Raw genomic sequence first — 22,346 nt, forward strand, 5'->3', positions numbered from 1 at the left:
GAAGAGCAGCAACTAAAGCGACTAAGCAATCCCCTCAAACTTACCTGCCCTTATCCTACCCACCACTCTCTCTCCTTCAATCCTCATCACTCCCTTCTTCACACCCGTAATCAGTACCTGACCCCCCTGCCACCCGCCAGCGCAAGGTTTCTGCTCAGATTTGAGAACTCCACCCCTCCTACCCCTAACACTCACACACACACACACGCACACACACGCACACACTCTCGCACACGCACACACGCACACGCACACACGCGCACACACACACGCACACACTCCACATTTTTTAATGCCACAGCTCGCACGTTGCCATGACTCTCACTGCCATCCCCCTCTCCACTCCCCCGTCTCCGTGTGTCCTCCCCTCCCCTTTCCCCTCCCCTCTACCACTACACAATCGTGGTGTCGTCTGCTTTCTGAGAGCTCAGCTTAGCGAGTTCAGTCCCTTTGCTTTCCCCTTTCCCCTTCTTGTCCGCCCGCTGCGCAGTCAAGGCCCGACTGTCCTGGGCGAGGGACGGAAGAAAAGACGGTGTGCGAAAGTTGTTCCTTTGCTCCCTCCTTCACCTGCGGGAAGAAAGACAGAGAGACACAGGCAGCTTATGTCTCGTGCGATAAGGAAGACTGTGCAGGCCATGCGGGACACACAGGGCGACATGTCTGCCTGCAGGCCTCTTGTTTCGGGGGTCCACCTGCTACAAAGCAGTTGACACCGACTCCTCCACTCGCTGGAAAGTTAACTTGACAGGGGATCGGTGCTGTGTTGTGTGACGAACCACAATGAACGCACATTCCGTGTGGCATCACGCTTGTATTCGGAGGATATGATAGATACTGCTGTGTTGAACAGGTAGGTCGAAACGCGTTTTTGACATCAGCTTTGAGTGTCAAGTATTTTGTCGGGGCTTAGTCTTTGACAGAGACATGACCTAGGGGACATCTTTGTCCAAGTTAAAGGAAATACTCGAAAGTTTTCAGTCTTGACTAATAGTTTTATTGTTGTCACTTTGTCGACATTGGTGGTTGTAGATGTCTGTCTTTCTCGTGCATTATAGCCTTGTCAGCTGGTCAGCAAGAATAATTCTTTCATCAGTTCTGTAGATCATAGTACATAGCAGCTAGCATTACTCTCATACACTGTACTATAATTATTTCTCATCAGTATCCTGAAACCTACTAGTGTGAATGTTCTTCAGCATTTAAAACTTCAATATGTCAGGACTGTACTTGCCTAAACCCTGATGGAAGAACCGTATAATTATGTCAGACCTACCCTCAAGAAAGTTTAGAAGAGCATGTGACCTTTTAAAAAGTTTTTCAATTTATTTATTCCTCCCGTTTTTGATCATTCTCCGTAATTCTTTAAAATTATCGTTTGCTTAGAAAATCTGCTTCTTCTTGTCAGTGCGTGTCTGTTGAACAGGAATGAACTGTCTAAAATAGTATAAGTATTCAGTATTAAATATATTAGTATTGTTCTGGTTTTTTTAATAGGAAGGATGGTCCATGTAGATGTTTCTCAGGTGGTGTTGCACACGTCTTATCAGTTGAATAGCTCGCATAGCCAGCTTATCGGGGACGATATCTTGAGGTTCTTTGTCCGGTGGAACGAGGTCTTGCCCTCAATCCCTCTCATCCTCGCTGACATCACAATGGCGGAACTGCGTTTGAGAAACATGGATTGTTATCTAGCCAGGTGATGTCCCAGACTCTTACATTCCAGGTGCATGTCGTTTGTGTGACATAGGTGTTTGGGTATGAGAGTGGTGCAGCGTGTGAATTGGTGTTGTCAGGATTGTTGTAGCAGAAATGTTGTTTTACAATTACTGTTACAACCGGTGGACCAGTGGGGCGACATCGGAAAGCTGTTAGAGATGATTCTATCCCCAGCACCTTTTTCATTCACACTGTCACGCACGAGCGCGTTTTTACACACATACACAGCGAGATTAAAAATATTATTATTAAGCAGGATGATGAATGAGACCCCATTCTACCACCACCAGTCACCCACGAATAATTTCACATTCAATGATCTCACTTTAAAAAAAAAAAAGTTTTCTTTCGGGTGAGCGTGGGTAGACAGCAGATGAGGAGTCTTGGGTGACCAATTAAAACTATTTATTTGGGGATCTCGAGACATGGTTAGCATGTTGAAATGCACAGCTTTGTAAGTACAGACTTTCAGTCATGTAGGTCCACAGCTGTAAGTACAAACCTTCAGTCATGTAGGTCCACAACTGTAAGTACAGACCTTCAGTCATGTAGGTCCACAGCTGTATGTCATGTTGACAAACAGCTGTAATGTTGACCGTCAGCAGAAACTGGAAAACAATATACTCGAACCCCGCTGTAATGTGGCTTGTGAACCTCGTTCTTTTGAATGAAGAATTTGCTCATTTACTCACCTGTCATTAATGTAAACACCGTGAAATCTGTCCTGCACCGGAAATTACAGATTACTGGGATTACTGGGTCACCACTTGAGATTTTATATTAACTTTTCTCTCTCCTTCATTGTAAACAATATTATTCTCCTCCTCCTTTGTGAGTAAACAGTCGGCATGATTTTTAGAACGATGTATTTTTAATTGCCTCCATCTGTGTATGTCTGTGTGGGTGGAGAAACTTTTGCTATAAAACCTTTTACCGGCAGCTTCTGTTCTTCATTCTGTCGTCAGTTCCACCTGACCACAGGGGGCCATGTATTAACCGGTGTTGTACACTTGCACTACAAGATTGTTGTCTATGTGTTCAGCATGTATGTGATTTTCATTTGGATCAGTTTCCCAGACCTTTTGGTGTGTTGGGTTAGCGGGGTCCAGTTACCTCCGCATGACTGTGTAACGGGCCGTCGGCATCCCATGTTGATCACTTTAACCACCTTTGTGAGAGGTGAGTGTCGCGTACCTGGCGCAGGTGATCAATGAAGTCGCACGACAGCCGACTTTGAAGTCCTCAGTCAACACCGGTCTCTTGTGTGAGTCTTTACCTGTCAGCCATGTCACTGTAACCCAAACACCCCGAGTCGCTCTGTCTCAATGAAGAATTTGTGAGCGGAAGCATCTTAGGTGGTCCATTAAATGTTTTGTGCAGGACGTTTCTAATTAATTAGGTTTTTAAAATTATTTTAAGTCTGTCATGGATAACGGAGCATGTTATTTAAAGCAGTTTCAATGCTTCAGCCAAACTTAGATGATCAATTATTAGTTATTAATTTGCAGAAGTTTTACATTATTAATTTTTTAATTCATTTTTGAAATCTGTCATTGCACAGAAAGAGGCAGGCTATTTGGTATAAAAGTGCTTCAATTAATTTGGAGTTTCGCACTTTTGAGGGACGGGAAAGGTTGGTGCTAACGAAGGGTGAGGTGAGAAAACGCTCGACAGTCGCGGTTCTTGTGACTTCTCAACTTTATTCTTCCTGCGCGAAGAATTATCAGACAATTTTTCTATTATTGAAACGCTTGTGGAGGTGCCTATTTTTATTCCTTGAAATCTTTCTCAGACTTGCAGGATGATGGGAAACCACACCTGGTGGGCTCGACATTATGTTTCAATGATGTCCTCTTTGTAAATGTGTCTCTTATCATCTCGCGAGATCGGGGGCCGCACTGTTGTACCTGTCAGCACCTTACAACACACCTGTACCCACGTGTCGACAGTGCACTTGCCATCTCTTTGATGACTGATAAGATATACTGCGGTTATCGGAAGTTTTATCTTCGCATCTCTTGCGTGAGGGCAATCAGTAGTTAGGGATCCTGACCAATCACAGATGTCATTGGGCGAGTAAACTCTCTTTTGTTTTGACAATCGGTTCCCAGAGTCTCGATGGTGTCCCATGGAAGACCTTGCTTCAAAGGAAGACTGAAGACAATGCCTTCTTTCTGAACTGAGAAGAAGAGTGGCTTGTCGGGGTCAGGAAGGCAGTCCGAGTAGTCAGCCCTTGAGAAGGGGAGCGAAATGCTTCCGCGTCGTGACATAGTCTTCTGCTTTTGTTTGTCCAGGACAGCGACGACAAATACGGTCACATCGCATGCTGGAAGATTTTTTTTTTAACTTTTTTTCGTTTAAAATGACAGTGCAAGGAAGCTTTAAGTGTCTTCCGTGCGTGGCCGGTGACTGTCGGTCGATGTTCTTTGCGATCTGCTTTGCTTTCGTCGCCGTTCATACCCAGCTTCTTGTGTACAAAAGCCTGGACCTCTTCTAAAACTCAAAGTGTCTTTACTCTTAATGTTGTAAAGCTTCTCTTCTTGTCTTAATTTCTTTTCTTCTGTTCATTCGAATCCATTCTATCCGTTTACATGTCTATTGTCCATGTTTTTCTACTATACAAATATCTCGCCTCAGCAAATTAGCAACAGCACTTTGTCTTACATGTCTTACTCTCTAATGACCATCACTCTTAACAGATTCTACAAAATATTTAACTATCAAGGCCCTGCCGTTGAAAGAATCGTATCAGCTGGCCTTTTCGTCGGTAGAACAGCAAAGAGGAGAACATTTCTATCGAAACATCTGTCCGTTCTTGTTTATAGTAGTTCATCTTGTTCGAAGCTATTCTTAACTCGATCACGAGATAAAAGCCGTTTTCTTATTTAAATCGACGAACGATTAATTTCCAGGGAGTGGGTGACTTGTCTTGGACAGGATAACCTTTGCAGGTAATTGTGGATTATTACATGCTTTCGAAAATATGCGTTATCATGGCAGTATAAGCAGTCTTCTAGGGGTTCAATTTCAACTGATACATTTTCTTAGTTTCTCAGATTTTTTTCTATTGCAATAATTCCCTTTCACTCTCTCACGCACGCTCATACAAACACGCTCAGATGCATGTACATGCAAATGAAAACATAACCAATGGACTTCGAAGGGGCAGTTTACCGAAGTTTATGTGATGCTTCACAAACGTTTTTGATAGATGGAATATTGTACAGAGAACAAAAAAAAAAAAAAAAATCCCCAGTGTCTTTGACAATTGTCGCCACTTGTCACAACTACAGACAAGATGCTTCAGAAGACCTCCTCAACTCATGGCCTCGACAAAACAGTCAAACAAGACCGAGACACACGCTAGACATGATAGACAAACAAGTCATATTCGTCCACCTTCTTTTTTTTTTTTGAAGGGAGGGGGGCTTTTTTAAACTGTCTTTTCCTCCCAGGCCATGGCTTAGTGTGTGCTTGTGCCACCCCCACCAAACCCTCAGCCTCTGTCTCTGTTGTCACCTGGCACGGTGAGGGTGCATCTGTGGATTACCTCGCTTTGCTCTATCATACGCCAAGGTCGCTGCAGGATGCGGCGATGGCGTGTGGCGAGCTTCAAGGCCGCGAAAAAATCGTTTGAAAAATTTGGTGAGATGACACGAGGTCCATCGCTCGCCAAGGTGCCTCTAGACCACCACCCCCTACACACACACACATACACACACGCATACATACACATGCATGCAAACAAACACACACACGCACATCTTATTTTAAATAACGACCCCCTCACCGCTCTTCCCCATATTGTCTCCCTCCCTACAGTGGTTGTCTTGTCGGTTGACCATGATAACCAGAACTTTCTCAGTCCTCATCTAGACTATTCATACCTTTGTTGAATACAGTCGGGAGATGGAGAAGGATGTGTGTAAAGAATGAGTGAGAGTTAGACTTTCCTTAAATCTCGCTGAACGTTTGACCAAGTTTATTAGACCACGAATGCTTTGGTCACCATGTTGTTTTCTAATACAAATTTGATCATACTTTTTGTCAAACATGTTGTTTACTAATACAGGGATATTTGGGGGCACTACGGAGGTTTGAGATTTCGACATTTTTCTCCGTTAAGAACGACTTGTTTGCTACTGACACCTGTACAGCCTCACCTCTCAATATACAACTTCGGTGGCTCAAAGAAAAGGCATCTGTATCGACTTTGAATGTTTTCTTTGAAAGAGAATAAATAACTACAACAAATCGAAATTATCTTGATCATAGATTGATCTCAGAAGCTTATTGAGAAGGAGAGGACCTGCCATCCTCAGGTCTGAACTTTATTCTGTCTTCATCCTTTGTATGTCGGTTGGCAGGAAAGTGCTTCCACCTACAGGTCATTTCGCGCCATAAGCTAAGAGGGAGGAAACTGGAGAACCTGGAGACTGCCGACCTTCTGAACACTATCACATGTAGAGATCGTCCCGAGGCGAGTTCTGAACCGGGTACATCTCACTGCAGTGGTAACAATCGAGAGTTCTGACCACTTGAGAGGTGGGTGCCCCCTTACAGAGAAAACAATTTTAGTCTGACATTGTGCTTTGACAGTGATTTTTACCCATCGTGCTTTGGCGGTGTACTGCCACTCTAGCCCACCACAGCTTTTGTCCTGTTTGGCTGATAATAACTTGCACGTCCCTGGGGCGCACGGTAAACTCCTTTTTTTCTTCCCTGCCTTATCTCAAAGGGCTCATCGGGTCTCGATCGCAGTTGCGTGACGCTGCTCACCTGGAGGGTGGCGGTGAGTGGTTGCCCCTTAAGAACGATCCCCACCCCCCTTCGACTCCCAAACAGCTCGAAAGGAAATGCAGGTAGAAATAGCTCATTCTGTGGAGGGGTTTGTTTTCAACTTGTGAAGTCTCAAGGCTGTGTCACTGCTTTGCTCTCGTCATCCCTTCAACCCACCGGAGTTGGTGGCGCTTCCTGCCGCAGGTAGATCACGTGTTTGCATTTTGATGCGCGAGAAGGAGAATCACGCAAAGAATGCAGAATGTCTGTTCGTCTGATCCACAAAATGTTATTTGCTTCTTATGTTCAAATATCTACCACAAAGGCATTCTTCAGCCATCCCACATGCCGACCTTTATACCCTCCTGTACTCGCTTACTCTCGGGATGCATCAGACAGCGAACTGCTTCATTGTGTAAACAGAAGGTGTGGTCTCCACTAGGTGGTCCACCTTGAATTGGAAAGTTTTTTTTTAAAAAAATTCTTGTGATTATAGTTTCTTTGTACAAGCACGCACACACATGCACCTTCTCAACCTAACGGTCCAAGTTTACTCGATTTGAATTGTTTGTTATAGCTATTGCATAAGCATTAGTTTCGATTAACAAAGGGTTAACATTTGGGCTAAACACGCGAAAAACATAAACCGTTGGATGAACATACATGTTGCATTCTGGGAAAAAAAAAGTCTTAAACGGGTTTTCCAGCAATCCGTGATCAACCTTTGGATTGCCGCAAGAAACATCTTTTTACGATCGCCATCACTTGCCGAGACTTCATTTTCTTTTGTATCTCCTTCCCCGACATAAATATGTCTGTAAAATTTACGAGGGCGAATATGTGGCACTTTGCGTGGTGCGGGAGGAGAAGGGAAGAAGCAGATATAAACGCTTACCTATCCCTCCCTCCATTTGGGAGGCGAGCCATTCGGTCGCTGGGTGTCAGAGGTGACTACAGTCCTTCTGTGCTCCGCCATACTCTCAGGTGTATGTATACCTGAGTATACCTGGAGAGAATAAACAACGTGTGGATGCTAGACAGTTCGTTGGCAGTTTTTTGTCACGTGATGAGGCTACTGTCTGCGCACAGATACTTAGTTTTCTGGGAAAATCGGGTCAAGCTGGGTACATTGTTAAACGGGTGGTGGGGTGTCTTACCAAATCCGTTATTATTATTTTTTAAATCCTTTGCGTTTTACAAGATCATTTTCGGCAAGGCGCCTGACCCTAGCCTGTGAGGACGGCAGCAATAGGTCAAGTAAGTGGGTCACACTCCCCAGCGCGAGGGTCAGACGTGGTTGCCGGGGCGCGTGCCGCCAGGGGGAGACAGCTGCAAGTGCGTGACGTAGCATGGTGCACGGACAGCAGCGACGCCTGGCGGCGAGGACTCGGAACGAAAGCTTACATAATACAAAAACTGGAAAATTGCCAAGACACGGACAGGAGTTTAAAAAAAAAGGGCACATTAAAATTGTTCAGTTTACAGTCGATATAACTGCTTGACCCACGGGTCAACCCATGTCGTGTTTAAATCACGACGAACGCTCAGGTTTGGTGTAATGAAACCACACTAGACAGGTAGCATCATGACAGTTTTCAGTTTAAGGCAGACATGATGCAACTGTCCCTTGGGCGTTGTGGACCTTTTTTTTTTCCAAACACAGTTTAATAGATGTTTACAAGTAGCTTGTATGATTGTTTTGTTTGTTTTTGCAAGTTTTCTTTGTTCGGGAGTTTCAAATGATGTGCAACCTGAGTAGCGACCTGTCACCTAAGTGTTAAAACCTCACCCCCACCACACCATCATCCAACACGCTTTGTGATCGAGCCCTGACCTGCTCGTGGGATGTGAACCGGATGTAGTTGACTGCCGATCAGGTCATGAGCTTTGTGTCAGCAGGGAGCTCAGGTCTGTACAGGGCACGGGGCAGGAGCCTCGACTTCTGGGGTAGAGTGTCAGCAGTGTATTACTGAACTTAACTTTTAAACCCTGTGTGCGAGGAGTTCTTCAACTCCCCGAAGCCATCCTGTCCATTTTACCACTCCTAATGCCAAATAAACCAGCATGAACACAGTTTTGAAATCAAAGAACATTGAATAAAATTCCGATATATTCGTAGCTGTTGAACTAGTCACACCCACAGGTTGGGATTCCCGGACATTTTTCTCCCATGGGAGTCGAACTGCATAAACTTGATTAAGTTTCCAAGTTGTTCTCAGAGTCCGATCAGCGAGGGACTGTTGGGTGGACTAGACCTGGGTGTGTCTCGTCATGACAGGGGTGTCGTCTGTCCGAACAACACTCGTGAGTTGATGACTGAAAATGCAAATCACTTGACATTGAAGTGTCAGCATTTTGCAGACCAATTAGTTTAATGTCTAAAAATAGAACTCTGTCGAGCGAGAATTAACTCATGTGTGTCGGTGCAGGCCCTTGCTTTGCCTTTGTCTAGTACAACGACAGTGCACCCAGGTCATCACGTGACCTACCCCATACTACTACCAGCAGTAAACCACCAACATGCTCACATTGCACCACACATCGGTATCCTGAGACTGTGTTCATGAACCGGGGATAACCCGACCACTGGGGTTGCTATGCGGGAGGGCTGACATGAACCCCCGAGGTCAGCAGATACTCTGGAGATTGGTGTCTGGATGCTACCCAAAGGTTCCTAGGCCCTCCCTGAGGGTGAGTCCCACTGGCAGCTATGTGCCACTCAACCGTCTGTACGGCCCATGCGGTGTACATCATACCTCCACTCGCCCATCCATCTTTCCGCTGACACTGATGTGGTTCGTCTCTCCCAACGTCGCCTTACTCTGTTAAATGTCACGTGACCGCTTCCGTGGCCTAATGAAGGACGATTCGTCACAAAATGTGGAAGGTGACACAATTTAGATCGACACATAAAAGAGATGGCGAGGTAATGTATTATCCACGTCGGTTGATTTTTTTAAAATATTATCTGTAAATGGGAGACCACTCTATTGCTACCTGGCAATGATCCAGAATACAAACGAGGGCCAAACGAATGTACCTGGCAGGTGTGAGGACGTCCTGTCCCTTATTGTCACCACATCGATATTTTTGTGCTCGGCGACTTACGACCATTCCTGACACAAACCGTGGAGTGACGTAAAGCGAGTGTTGCGGCCATGTTTGCTGACGGTTCGATTCTTGGTTCGATCATGTTCCTAGAAAGTTTTTTTTTCCCGTGGCTTAGGTAACCTTGGGAGGAGAGAACAAATTTGTTTGGTGTTGGGAGGAGGAGAGATTAAGGCTTGGAAGTTTGTTTTTATTTTTCAAGTTTGTCACCTGTACTTGACTCTCTGGTGCTCGATTTAAATTACAGTTGGCTAGCAAACAAGAAGGCTTTGTTAACAGTGTTCATCCGGACGCTTCTTCTCTGTGTATGGTGGGGGGTCCTTCGTGCGTGTGTGTGTGAGAGAGAGAGAGTCTCTTGATCGTTTACCTCTCTTCTACTTGTTTATTGTCCCGCCACATTTTGTGAAATGTTCCTACCCTAGCCTCAGTGTGTGTGTGGTGCGTGCGTTTTAGGGTTTTTTGTGCACTCGCGTGTGCGTGTGTGTTTGCGGTTCGTGCGCACGTGCCCGCGCTCAGTGCAGACCGTGATGACGTGGTGCTGCTCACTGACATGGCGTCAGAGGAGGAACGAGAGGATGTTTGTTTGTGTGTTTTCAAACGAGGGCTGTTTGACAGTTCGTGACGTCAAACATTAAGGCGTGCTTGTCGCGAGTTTATTTTTTTGTTTTGTTTTGTTTCACAAAAAAAAAAAGTTTAGACAGGTTAAGCTGATGGCGTCTTCCAGAACTGTCCACATGTATATGTACTTGTCTCAATGATTGCCAAGTATTTATTGACACTAGCCTGGCCTAAGACACTTTTTGAGTCACCTCCCCTTTCTCTGATTTGTCTCCCTTGCTGCAAGTCTGTCGTTCATAATAATCGTCTGGCATGACTTCTGTTAGTTCAGAGGTGACGGCGGCGGCTGTAACATGTTGGAGATATCTGATGAGATTACAATGACAGACTGTAGTAATTGTCTCAGTAGACTGTACTCTTCGTTGATGTTTTCACACTTGCAAAGGTTAGTGTCTGACATAAAATATGTTGTGTATGTCGTCCATTCATCTGTCATTGTCTTTACACGACTTTTCTAGTGTCCAACCAAGTTTTATTTATGTCAGCGCTGAATACTTCAGACGTCAGTATTTCATTCTTTCACTCTTTCCATTTAGTTGAATCGGTGTATAAATAAAGACAGAACCTGTATAATTCCTCTCTTTTTTTTTTTTCTTTGTCGTTTCGTTGTTTCCACCTCTCTCTTAATAGCGACTTCCATCATCGACTGCCTGCCTCCCTTACTTACCTCGCCATAATGGTTACTGTAGTCGTTTGTGTGGCTTTCTCCTCTCCACTTCATAATCATAGGTCCTAATTTATCTACAATGACTTAGCTCAATGGACAAGAGCTATTTCCACTTATATATAGATATAATTTATCATAAATTAATAATGACATCGTGAATTTGAACTACGACCTGTATTATTTTAACAAACAGTTGCATATTGTTTACGGATGCCAGAAAGGATGTGTAGAAAGTTTGACTGCCAGAAGGGTAAACACATGGTTTTCGATTCCTTATAAAATAATATGTCTACATATACGTTTTGCGGAAATAGCATTTCGCCTACAATATTTATTAAATACTTAACAAACAAGAAGACTGTCGTTTGAAATGTCTTTCAACCATCTTTACTCGCTTCGTTGGCACTTTAAAATTAGTCAGTTTGATGTATCTTTTATTTATCCATATCTTCAAAGGCTTTGCATGCTTAGTGTATGCGGTGTTTGTGTGTGCGCCTCACGTTCGTGCGAGTACTCATACTCAGGGTTGCACATATTCACAGAGCATTAAATCCGCAAATTTAATCTTGATCCCCGAGGCACTGAGACACTCCCCTTGGACTTGATTACCTGTCCCTGAAGTAGAGGCGCTGCCTGCCCCTCACCCCAACCTAAATGCCACATCTTCGCATCAAAACCAGGGCCCGGGGTTTTCCTCCAGTGGGAGGTCGTCAGCTCACCCAGCACACGTCGAACTTTAATACCGGGTACTCGGGGATCACATGTCGGGTGGCGAAGGTCGGAAGAACTCACAGGCTGGAGAAAGTTAGTCGTTTGTTTCAAGTAGGAACAAGAATTTTCATCGAAAGACCAGATAGAATAGAGATGAAGAATGAAAGTAGAGGTTGAATAAAGTATTTACCTGATAAATCGCTAAATTGCAACTTTCTCATAATTATTATTTTCATGAAGAGAAATAAAACGTGTGATAACATAATATCGAGTGTAAACTTTTAGGGTCTATTCTTCTGTTTCCCTTCCTTCTTTTTATGAATGACTTACTCCATTTTTCGCGAACAGAAGAATAAAAAACACGGATGCAAATTCCGGTAACAACACACACATCCCTTCCCCCTGCAAACACCCTCCTCGCCTCGTATCGTCTGCCTCCATGTTAACCGTTATGCCGACGCCATGTTGTCTGCCTCCGACATATGTTAACTGTTTGTATATTAAACCCGTTTGAAAGGTGCACCAAGGCTTTCACAAAGAGAGTAATGGTGCATCAACGCATTCAGAGGTGAGAGGAACGATACATCAGAGATTCCGATATGTATCGTGGATATATAATATGACTATTAATATGTACCAAGACATTTGGTTTGAAGGTGTGGTGTTCTTAAAAGATCAATTAAGTTTTTAAATGTTATTTGCGAGTCTCAGATTTCATCTGCAAGTCGCTGGACAGGTGTTGCGCCGTGTGAACGCGTTCACAGGGTTGTCTGTCTCGTGTTCACGCGACGCTGCACGCGCGCTGCACAGCCCCACCCTCAGGTGGGCGTCCTCACACCCGGTGGTATGCTGGTCGGAAGGTCGCCACACCTGCAGGTCATATGTTCACATACCTGGGCTGCCCTCAAGGTCGCCGTGTTTGCTGAGGACTATACAGGCATGCGCATGCGCCGGCGTACTGCGCCCTCCGACTGCTGGCCTGGTTATTTCCTCATAACTCGTGTTTACATTTACAGACCTTTCACTTTGCATGGTTGCCAAGTCTTACTGAGGTAGCGGTCTGTCTGGCCTTATCCTTGCCTCCTCCTCCTATTTTTTGTTTGTTTTGTTTTTTTTTGGTTTTTTTCTGTTTTTTTTTTTTTTTTTTGCCCTCCCTTCCTCTCTCGGTCGTCTTCTCTCCACCTTCCTTTCTTCCCTTTTATTTTCAGCGTCCGCCCACTCATATCTTTTTTTCGGAAATGTAAGCTCCTCACCTGCGGCTGCAACAAGGGTTGCATGCTAATCGCCATGGACAAATGTGTTGCCGATTGCATTTTTTTATTATTATAATAATCATTGCTTTTCTTTTTTTAATCGTTTATTGTGTTCGATTTGTGTATAGAACTTTCAGCATTTCCTCTCAGGCCAATTCTGTTCTTGAAATTTATGTGTGCATGCGTGCATTTGTGCTAGAGAGAGAGAAGGAGGAAAAACTCATCTATGTCTTTATCTGTACGCCCCAACAGCACTTTAAATAGGCGGCGACTGCACAGTTAAAGGCCCCTTATCAAGTGCCACTGACTGGCACGAGCTTAAGCTAAACACCACTTGTCAGAAATGAATTATAGGATTCTCTTTCAGTGTAATTCTCTGGGGATTTAGCTTGCATTTGGGGTAAACCATTGACGACCGACTCACTTCCAGCTGAAGATGGTGGTATGGTTTAAGGGCTTTTATTATTATTATTAATATGATTGTACGAAAATTGTTCCTACTGTTTTAGTGCAAAATATCAATTTTCTTCTTTACAAATTATGCATTCATGAAAAAAAAATCCAATATTACGGGTTGACCCAACCCCATGACCTTACTACGCACCTGACCTCTCACTTGCCTTTTGACCTCTGGGTTTTGTTTATATTCGCAGTTGTATTGTACTCGCGGGAAGAGAGGTTTTAGTTAACACAGTCTTGATTATCTTATGCGAAAACACTTACAAGTTTAGAAATGTAGATTGATTATATGTGTCCAAAAAAAATAGCTTTTTTTAATAGAGATTCTCTTCTTATGAGTAATATTCTGTGGTATTGTTAGATTTTGTGGACCGCAGTTTCTATGCGCTTTTTAAACGCACGGTGGAGGGATTTATTTTTGTCAAGAAAGAGAACTGAGTTCCCTCCCCCTAACTGACTTGCACTATTTGTGACATGAAGCATGATTTCCGACTTACCTGTGCAAACCTCCAGTGACTGCACACGTCATCTGTGTCACCTGTTGTGGGAACAAGAGCAGGAGCTGTCGGATAATTTTTCACGCCCCGCCATTTCATTTCCCAGAGAGGTATTTCCCTTACCAGACCCAAGTCAGGGCCCTAGGGTCATAATGGCCGATTTGTCCTCTTCTCCCTTTTCTCTGAAGGCCGCCATTAACTGCCACCAAGGATGACGATCCCAGGCAACAGAAAGCCGCACGTGACCTCCCATTCATGGACGACGCAAGAGACCATTGGCCTCGCCTCCCTGTTGAGCAAACAGGGACCATTGATGGGAGGGACATACAAGAGGACTGATAACCAAACTTTGTCACGTGTACTAAGGCAATGACCCCTGCGAGCTCCTTAGTCAGGGTTTTGCGAGCGGTGATGGACTTACAAAACCACTTTTTCACGAAACACGACCCAGAATCTGTTGTCAAACTGGGGGAAAAGTTAGCGAGAAGAAGAAGGGTAGGGGAGGTAAGTATGCTGCCTGACATTGTTATCTTCTCTTGACTCTTCGACGTTCGAGGGAAACCCTTTAAGTTCGAATCTCTGACTGCTGATACTCCACAAGGATGTAGCACCTTCGAATATTACATTTAAATTACTAACACAGATCACATACGCTTCTCATCTCAACCATAAAAAAAAGGAGCAGCCTTGACCCAAGCCCCTACTGTTCCGACCTATTATAGCTCCATCAGTTTGAGAATTTGGCCAATTCATCTGCCCCTGTGTGTCGGGTCATTTGCTTGATTGATGGACGCAGTCCCGTAACAAATTAGGAATGTCTTGCGGCCTCATGGGCTGTCTGTCCCTCGTGTTCAGACAGTTTTAACAGTGTGATCTCAGCTTGTTAAACTTCTCTGCCTCAAGGCACTCGTACACGAACACTTCCGCTCAGGACCCCTGAATCACCTGGTCCCGATCAGACCTGTCGGGGAAAGTACAGGGTACGGGAGAGTCAAACGGAAGAAGCGTCATCAGCGCCACTACATCTGTACACGTGTATGTTTAAAAAAAAAAAAAGTTGACCTTTGGGGTCAAGTGCATGATGCGGAAAGTATTTGGCAAACAAGCAACGGTTGACAGTTGTTAGCACACCTGCACACCTGGTGGCTGCACCGTGAACCTCTTGACCAATCGTTGTCGCAGCAGATGTAGAAGAAGATGCGAATCCACCTCATTTTGAGGATATAACCATGTCGGGTGGATTGATGGGCGTTAATGTGCCAGTAAAATCACCGCAGGCTGTGCACAGATCAAAGCCCAGACAGGAAGTAGTCCCAGCTTGCGGATATATTACAAACCAAGATAAGTGTATGTTTTAGGACCGTCCACATTTTCCATATTTCTTACTGTGATTGCCTTCTTATTGATAATTTCACACACATATCAAATAAATATTTTTTTCCAGAATTCACCTCGGAGCACTTGTAAATCCAACAGCAAAGTGCTTCTGCTGTTATACTTCACTCTTATGTGACATGGAAGGGGAAAGAAAGAACAGTTTAGTATTCATTTCCAGAAGCCAACACCTTTAAGGTCTCTCGAAGGGTTTGTGTCTGAAGGCCCCTAGACGTGCAAAGTGATCATATTTCAATTGCCGGGGATTAGGGTTGATAACATCTGATCTCAAATTTAGCTCGCATGGATTTGCCAGGTGTCCACTTACACCTGTGAGAGATTTAGTCCCCCCGTGTCCAAGCTTGTATCTAACGAGAGAAAGTAGTCGCAAGGCGGGTACAGTGGGGTGCTAGGGGGAAAGGGGTGGAGAGCGATAACTTGCACAAGAGGTTAAGAAGAGAGGATAATTGCACCTGAGACAGAAGTGAGGGAAATCGAATGGAAATTTGTAAACGAATCTGACATTGGATACACTCTCCAGCAATATATATATGGAGGGCAGGCACACTCACACCGACCATGGACCTAGTCGTGTCCCCTCCAGGCACTAGGTGTTAACAGCTTTCATCAGTTGCCGCACAGAAAAGTTCGGAAATAAAATGTAAATTCTTTATCTAAAATCGTTCTTTGCTCTGTCACACTTATCGTCGCACATGTCCTGTCAGCATCATCGTTGTCTTTATTATCTCTACGTGACATGTGTGTAAACGTTGCTTTTTAACCCCACCCCTCCTTTACTTTGACTCCCATTGAGGTCAAAGGTTACCTGAGGTCAGATGGGTTAAATTAATGTCTACCAGGCTTTATCTGAAACTGAAAACAACACTGTTATTTGTGTGGCTCTTAAAAATCATAAACTGTATTAGTGAACATTGAATTTTGTTTTAATTCATTCCTTAATGTGGTACAGACAGTCACACGCACCTATAAAATGTCAGAAATCACCGTTACTTTAACCTTCGTGGTCAGTGTGCGGGCCGGGAAGTGTTTGTGATGTTGGGGTTAATCAAATCAAAATCAAATCAAAATCAAATCAAAACAGACTTTATTGTCTGCCCAGGAGGACAGAAATTTGTCTTTGCTCACATACCCATACAGACATTTAACACACAGTTAGGAGTAAAAGTGAGGAGTAAAATAGTGTTGATTGCACCAGTCCATCAAAGCAGTGTATGTTTATCCTAACAACAAACCTTGGGTGACCAAGGGCCTAAAAGCACTGCTGAACAAAAAGAAACATTTGTTCATCACGGGCAGAAGCCCACGACAGAAGATTAGTACATAGAGAGGACCATGATGCTATCCGTTGGGTGGGCAGAGGCTCTACGAGCATACTAGTTAGTCCGCTTTCAGTAGTTTGCCGGTGGACCAACGAGTGTTATGTCTCAGTCGACTGATTCCCATCATATGAAGGGGGGTGGGGTGAGAAGCGACAGGTGAGAGTAAAGACGTGCTGATGTGGCATATTTTACGATGGCTGTTTGTTGGTTGACTGATGGCAATCTGCCATCTTGACGCATTTACGTTGGCAGTAAAATCGGACACTGAGGAAGTGAGGGGCAAGGGGTAGTTTATTTTACATCGTGCCAACAACCGAGGTAATATCACGGCAAAGCAGCTGGTCCTGTCATCAGATGTCTCATTCAGAAAAACAACAGCCTACCCACAACGAGATCCGAACCCAGGACATCCGATCCTCACAGATACTGTGGGATAACCTGTAAAACTAAATAAATTTGTGTTTAAAATGATAAACGCGTTGATCTTCCTTTGTTTATGTACCTAGTCACTTGTCCTGTCAGCTTTTCCGAGGTTTATCGTGTAATTAAAGGGGTCCTGTCAGTGTTTGTTTGATACAGCAACACCTGTCTACCTGGCCTCCGGCTACTTTGTAATTACAGTGCTGCTCGTCCAAGTTTCGATCCCACCCATCGCTTGACTCACTATATATATATATTTCTTCCTTCTGTTTCGTTCTGCATCTTCGGCCAGGATTTCCTTACCTTCTAGTGTGTGTCTCCCTCCTTCTAACCTTCTGCTAGCTCCGTGATACACGCAGTGTGCGACCTGTGACAAGTAAGATTCATGAACGCCATAAAAAAGATTTTATGTCCATCTCAAAGTTTTGCTAGTGACAACCCAGTAATCTTGTCACTGTGTAGAGTAACTAATATGTTTGGACCATTTATTTATCCAGTTTAGTTTTTTCTTCCTTTCTTCACTTTATTGTGACTCTTTCTTCTTTATTTTTTTTTTATTTTTTATTTTCTTTTTTTCTTTTATTTATTTTTCTTGCCAGCAGTACCTAGTATTGTGTGGTTTTGTTTGGGGTTTTTGTTTGTTTTCTTTTGTTAGTTTTTTGTTTTATTTTTGTTTTGTTTTTTGGGGGTTTTTTTGTTTGCTTTTTGTGTGTGTGTGTGTGTGTTTGGTTTCTTTTTTAGTTCCAGGAAAACAATTTTCTCTAGTAAACAATTTTATGGGTCACAGTGTGTTTAAAACTTGACGGACTGTTTTTATTTTGTTTCAGCAGCCACCTGTCGAGTCAACAATCAGTCGCCAGCTACGTTCCCAGACCGCTATGGGAGGGGCGCGAGTGTAGCAGGACTGACCTTTAACATTTGTCGTCATCTTAGCTGGTCGTGGAAACCGCCGCGCCGCCATGTTTCGCTGGCTGAAAGACCGCAAGAAGGGAAAGAAGCAGGCAGAGGGCGGGGTGCGTTCTAAGGAAGACGACTACGGCTTCAAGCAAGGCTTCCCGGACATGAAACGCGACCTGCCGCCAACTCCTGACGTCACTTCCGCCAGCAGCGCTGCCACGGACGACGACAGGTCCGTTCATATCTACGAGGAGATTCCAGACCTGCCTTTCCGGTGCACGCCGGAAGGAGAGCTTCGCATCCGGTTGGTGCGAGAAAGCGATGGAGGTGGGGTAGAGAACTGTCACCTGGGGTCGGGGTCAGCAGGGGGAGCGACGCGAGACGTCAGCCCCTACATGGTGGTGCCGCTGGAACGGTTGATGGGGACACCGCTGGAGTTTCGCCCGCCGCGGCCAGAGCTGCACGGAGGTTCGTTCGCGGGCGCTGTCGTGGGACATCAAAGGCGGTACCGCGCGCAGTGCGACGGGTGCAGCACAAGCTGCACGTGCGAAGGGTCGAGCGAGGGCACGACCACGCCCAGCTGGGATGACTCCAGCGTCTTCAGCAGCACACTGGGCGCTGCTGCAGGCGGAGGCGGCAGCAGTGCTGCCGGTGACATCAGTGACAGGCTGCTGAGTGCCATCAACTTGACCCGCTTGCTGACGGCCATCAGACTGTCGTCGTCGTCGGCCGATACCCTCACCACGTCCCCCATCTGCATCGGTATGGACAAAGACGGCAAGAACTTCAGCGTCAGCCTCAACGTCACACCAGTCTCGCACACGACCGCCATCAATGATGATGTCGACGAAGACAGCAACAACAACAACAACGAACATCTAACACGGGGACCTGATGCGGGAGATGCTCCCGGACCTGGAGGTTCCTTCCCAGTCCCTCTGAGCAGAGTGCCTTGTCTGAGATCCTGCAGCTGCGCCCTGAAGAAGCTGCGGAGCTGGACCAGGCCAAAATCGATGCCATCATCTCCAAGCTATGTCCAGACACCTCGCGGCAACACCACCACCATCACCACCATCACCACCACCACCGTGATTCTCAGTTACACGGCCACGTTCAGTTCCATGACCCGAAGTCTAGCTGCCAAGACGGCGACGACCGCTTTGGTGACCTCACACGCGCGACAAGCGAGTGCGAAGAGGCGGAGAGTGGCCTGGACGGGGCGTTGTCGCAGCGCTACCTTGCGGCGCAGCGAGGGGAGAACAGCGACACGTGCTGCGAGTATGACGTCAGCACGTCCACGTCCAGTGAGAGCGACCAGGTGAGCTACGACTATTACCTGGCCAAAGTGCAGCGCACGCGAAGCCTTGAGTGCGCGGTACAGAAACTCATTCGCAGGTCTGACTCCGACGGTGACTGTTACTGTGATTCTGACGGTGAGGAGGTCGACGACGAAGTTGAGGAGAAGGTGGATGGGTCAAAGGATGTTGACGTGGAGGAGGAGGAGGAAGTTTGCGAGTGCGCTGCAGATGGAATTGGCCGCCATCGTGAGGCGAAGGACGGTTTTTACACAGGGTCAAGACCTCGTGGCAGGACAACAAGGAGACGAAAGACTCCTTCACAACCGGAAGCAGAGTTAGCAGCGGACTCTGATGACGGGACTATGGCGGACATGTCCGAGTCCGAAAACAGCAGTGGGTATTACGAGTCGGCGGCGCAGTTCGAGCCCGGACTGGCGACCACTCGCGGGGCAAAGGAAGGGGTACCCACCCGGACAAGAAAAAGAATTTCCAGCGTGGCAAGCGAAGCGGCAGTGAGAGCTACCCGAAATGTCTCCTCACTTGGCGCAGACGGCGGTCCCGCTCGAGGACTGCACTCGTTCCCTTCTTCAGTCGCAGACCCCACGACCCCCACCGTGCGAATATCCCTCGCCGCCAACTTGCCGCGCGACAGGTCCTGTTCCCTCCCGTCTCTGACAGCTCCTGATGGCACTCCTCTTTCCCTCGCTCTACAACCCTCCCGTGGTAAATCTTGTAAAGGCAAGTGTTCATCTGGCCGTAAAAACCATCACCACCAGCACAGCCACCACCACCACCACCATTCACATCGTCATCGGCATTGTCGTCACCGCAGTCCCAGCAGAAGCTGCAAGCACCCTGGTGAGCGATGCAGGTCAAACGACAGCGGCCTGGGGGAGATAGGGAAGAAAGTCAAGTCCGACCCCAACGGTACCAAAGCCAAAGATGATGATGGCGGTCAGAGCTCGGAACAAACAAAAGGAGGACTAAAGCGTAGTGGGGTCAAAGGTCGGGGCGACTCGGACAAGGTGCACGCAGACAGCGAACTGTGGACGATGAGCGGGAAGATTGATGGCTCTATCAAACAAAAACATTGTCCGGGTGAGAAAAGCGGGTACAAAGACACCCCGGGCAACACTAAATCGTCCTCGCGAAGCCAACGAGCTAGGGAAGGCCAAGGAGATCCTTACGACCATTATTTTCCCCTTTTTCAGCAGCCCCATCATGACAGCGAAACCGCTGGCCGGAAAGGGCCACCAACTCGCGTGCTCAAGACCACCCCGAAAAACTCGAGATGTAAATCGGGTGGCAAGGCAGAAGGCAGGAAAAAAACTGGGCTGTCAGAGTTAGAGCTGCACCCGCCAAAAATGGGGTGCGAGGAGGAGGGTGCTTGCCGTGACTCGCGAAGTCTCCACTACGCGGCAGGGGAGGTGTACTCCATCCCCACCTCTCTTCCAGACCCCTCCGCCACCTCCTCCTACTCCGCGGTGAGGGCACTGAAGAGTGTGTCCTCTGTACCCAGTAAACTCTCTCTGGCCCGACACATCCCCGAGAGTTCAGAGGTGTACGGAACTCGTGGTGGTGCGAACGGTAGTAACAATCGTCTGCTGTCGGACCTGATCATGCTGAACTACAACAGACAGGTCTTTAATCACGTGTGAGAAACAGAGAGAAAAACGTTAGAGCGAGTGAACTGTTCATTGTTCGAAATTTAAAAAAAAAAACACACACAACAGTAACAGACTCAATTTTTCTGCTGCTGTGTATTATGAGATGTTCCCAGATTACACCTGTGCGATAATTTTTATTCTTTTAAATAATAGCTAATGTTCAGACGTGTAAAAGTTATGTTATGTCTGCGTTTGTGTGTGTGAGAGAGAGAGGGAGAGATATTTCGTTTTGAGATTGAGCATTCAGTGTAAGGAGTATGAATGTTTATAAGTATTGTTATGTGCACAGCTGAAACAGACGGAAGTAAGAAGCAGAGAGGAGGGAGCTGGGAAGGGAGGGTGAGATCACTAGCTGCTCGTGAAATCTGGTCATCGCTTGACTCCTTTTGATGTCGGCTGCCGACGCCAGTGCACAAAGCTCACCAGGTAAGCCCTCGGCGACTCTGGGTCTCGTCGTCACAAGTGACAGCCCGTGACACGGGTACTGCAGGTGACAGAGGGCTCGGCGGTGCAAACTTCTTTCCACGGGTGACTGACCCCCGTCATCCATGAACTGCCGTTCTTACGGTGCGTGAAGTAACAGTCGCGCCTCGTTTTCACACGCGGATGTGGACACGAGCGTGACGTGTCACGCAGGTTGTGCACGACCGAGCCTGTCATGCACAGCACCTTGCACGTGAGCGCGTTCACGCTCGTACTTTTAAATGCTAGTCACACACTGTGTTGCTATCGGATAGACACGAATGAAGGAAAGCAAGTAATAAAGAGTATTTACAATCTCATCTCGAATGTTGAAGAGATATTGCTAAGCGCCCGTGTGCACGAGAAGAGTTTTATTTTAAAGTCCGGCTTTGCTGAATTGGGGTAGAAATGTGATAGAACTTGTAACAAACTATACAGGTTTTGGAATAGCGAGTTTAGTTTCTCATTAAAAAAAAATTAAACTACTGTCTTCACGACTCTTGCTCGTGCCCAAACACACATAGAGACACACCCTGCCATTACGAGAGGGTAAGGGTATGTAGGTGACAACATATGACAACCAAGATAAGTTTTAGTTCATCTAGGCTCTTTTGTCATAAGCATGACAATTATTGATTACACAAAATTTTTAAATTGTTATTGACATCTTAGAGACTGTTTTAATGTATGGTTAACACCTTTTCTCTTTCTAACCCTAACACCATCCCTATCGTTATACTCCCTGAACGCTTAACTAACCCTAGCTCTTAACTAGGTCCAGCCCTTACTCTCGCCCATCTAGTTCTTGGTTCCCTTTAAGGCGATGTGAGACTCTCAGTGCAGGGGCACGAGGTGCTGAAGTCTCGAGTTGCTTTACAAAGAAAAATGGATTTGGTTGAGAGAACACACTGTACAAACACATGCTGTGTCGTATACATCATGCCGGCTGTAACTTTCAGGTATTGAGTGCAAACTTTGTCAGACATGTACAAAGTACCCGACCTCTCTCATCCTTCAGATTATTTCTTGGAGCTACATTTCCTCTCTCTCTACCTGTAGTCCACCCCCAACACACACACC

The 22,346-nt window shown here is 45.9% G+C and overlaps 1 protein-coding gene across 2 annotated transcripts in view; it reads left to right on the plus strand.

Moving 5' to 3' along the window:
- The first annotated feature begins 456 nt into the window (after positions 1-456).
- The window catches only part of LOC112567994, a 30,262-nt gene continuing 8,372 nt past the window's right edge, over positions 457-22,346 (plus strand). The window contains exons 1-3 of one of the 2 annotated variants that reach the window (XM_025244969.1): positions 457-850; positions 17,770-19,157; positions 21,094-21,230. In XM_025244969.1, the coding sequence (XP_025100754.1) occupies positions 17,902-19,157; positions 21,094-21,097 (1,260 nt within the window). In that variant the 5' untranslated portion in view covers positions 457-850; positions 17,770-17,901 and the 3' untranslated portion in view covers positions 21,098-21,230. Of the gene's footprint in view, positions 851-17,769; positions 20,968-21,093; positions 21,231-22,346 lie in introns of those variants that run through there. The other variant, XM_025244970.1, reaches the window with a different exon arrangement.

The sequence above is a fragment of the Pomacea canaliculata genome, linkage group LG7, assembly GCF_003073045.1.
Source record: "Pomacea canaliculata isolate SZHN2017 linkage group LG7, ASM307304v1, whole genome shotgun sequence".
Taxonomy (NCBI): Eukaryota; Metazoa; Mollusca; class Gastropoda; order Architaenioglossa; family Ampullariidae; genus Pomacea; species Pomacea canaliculata.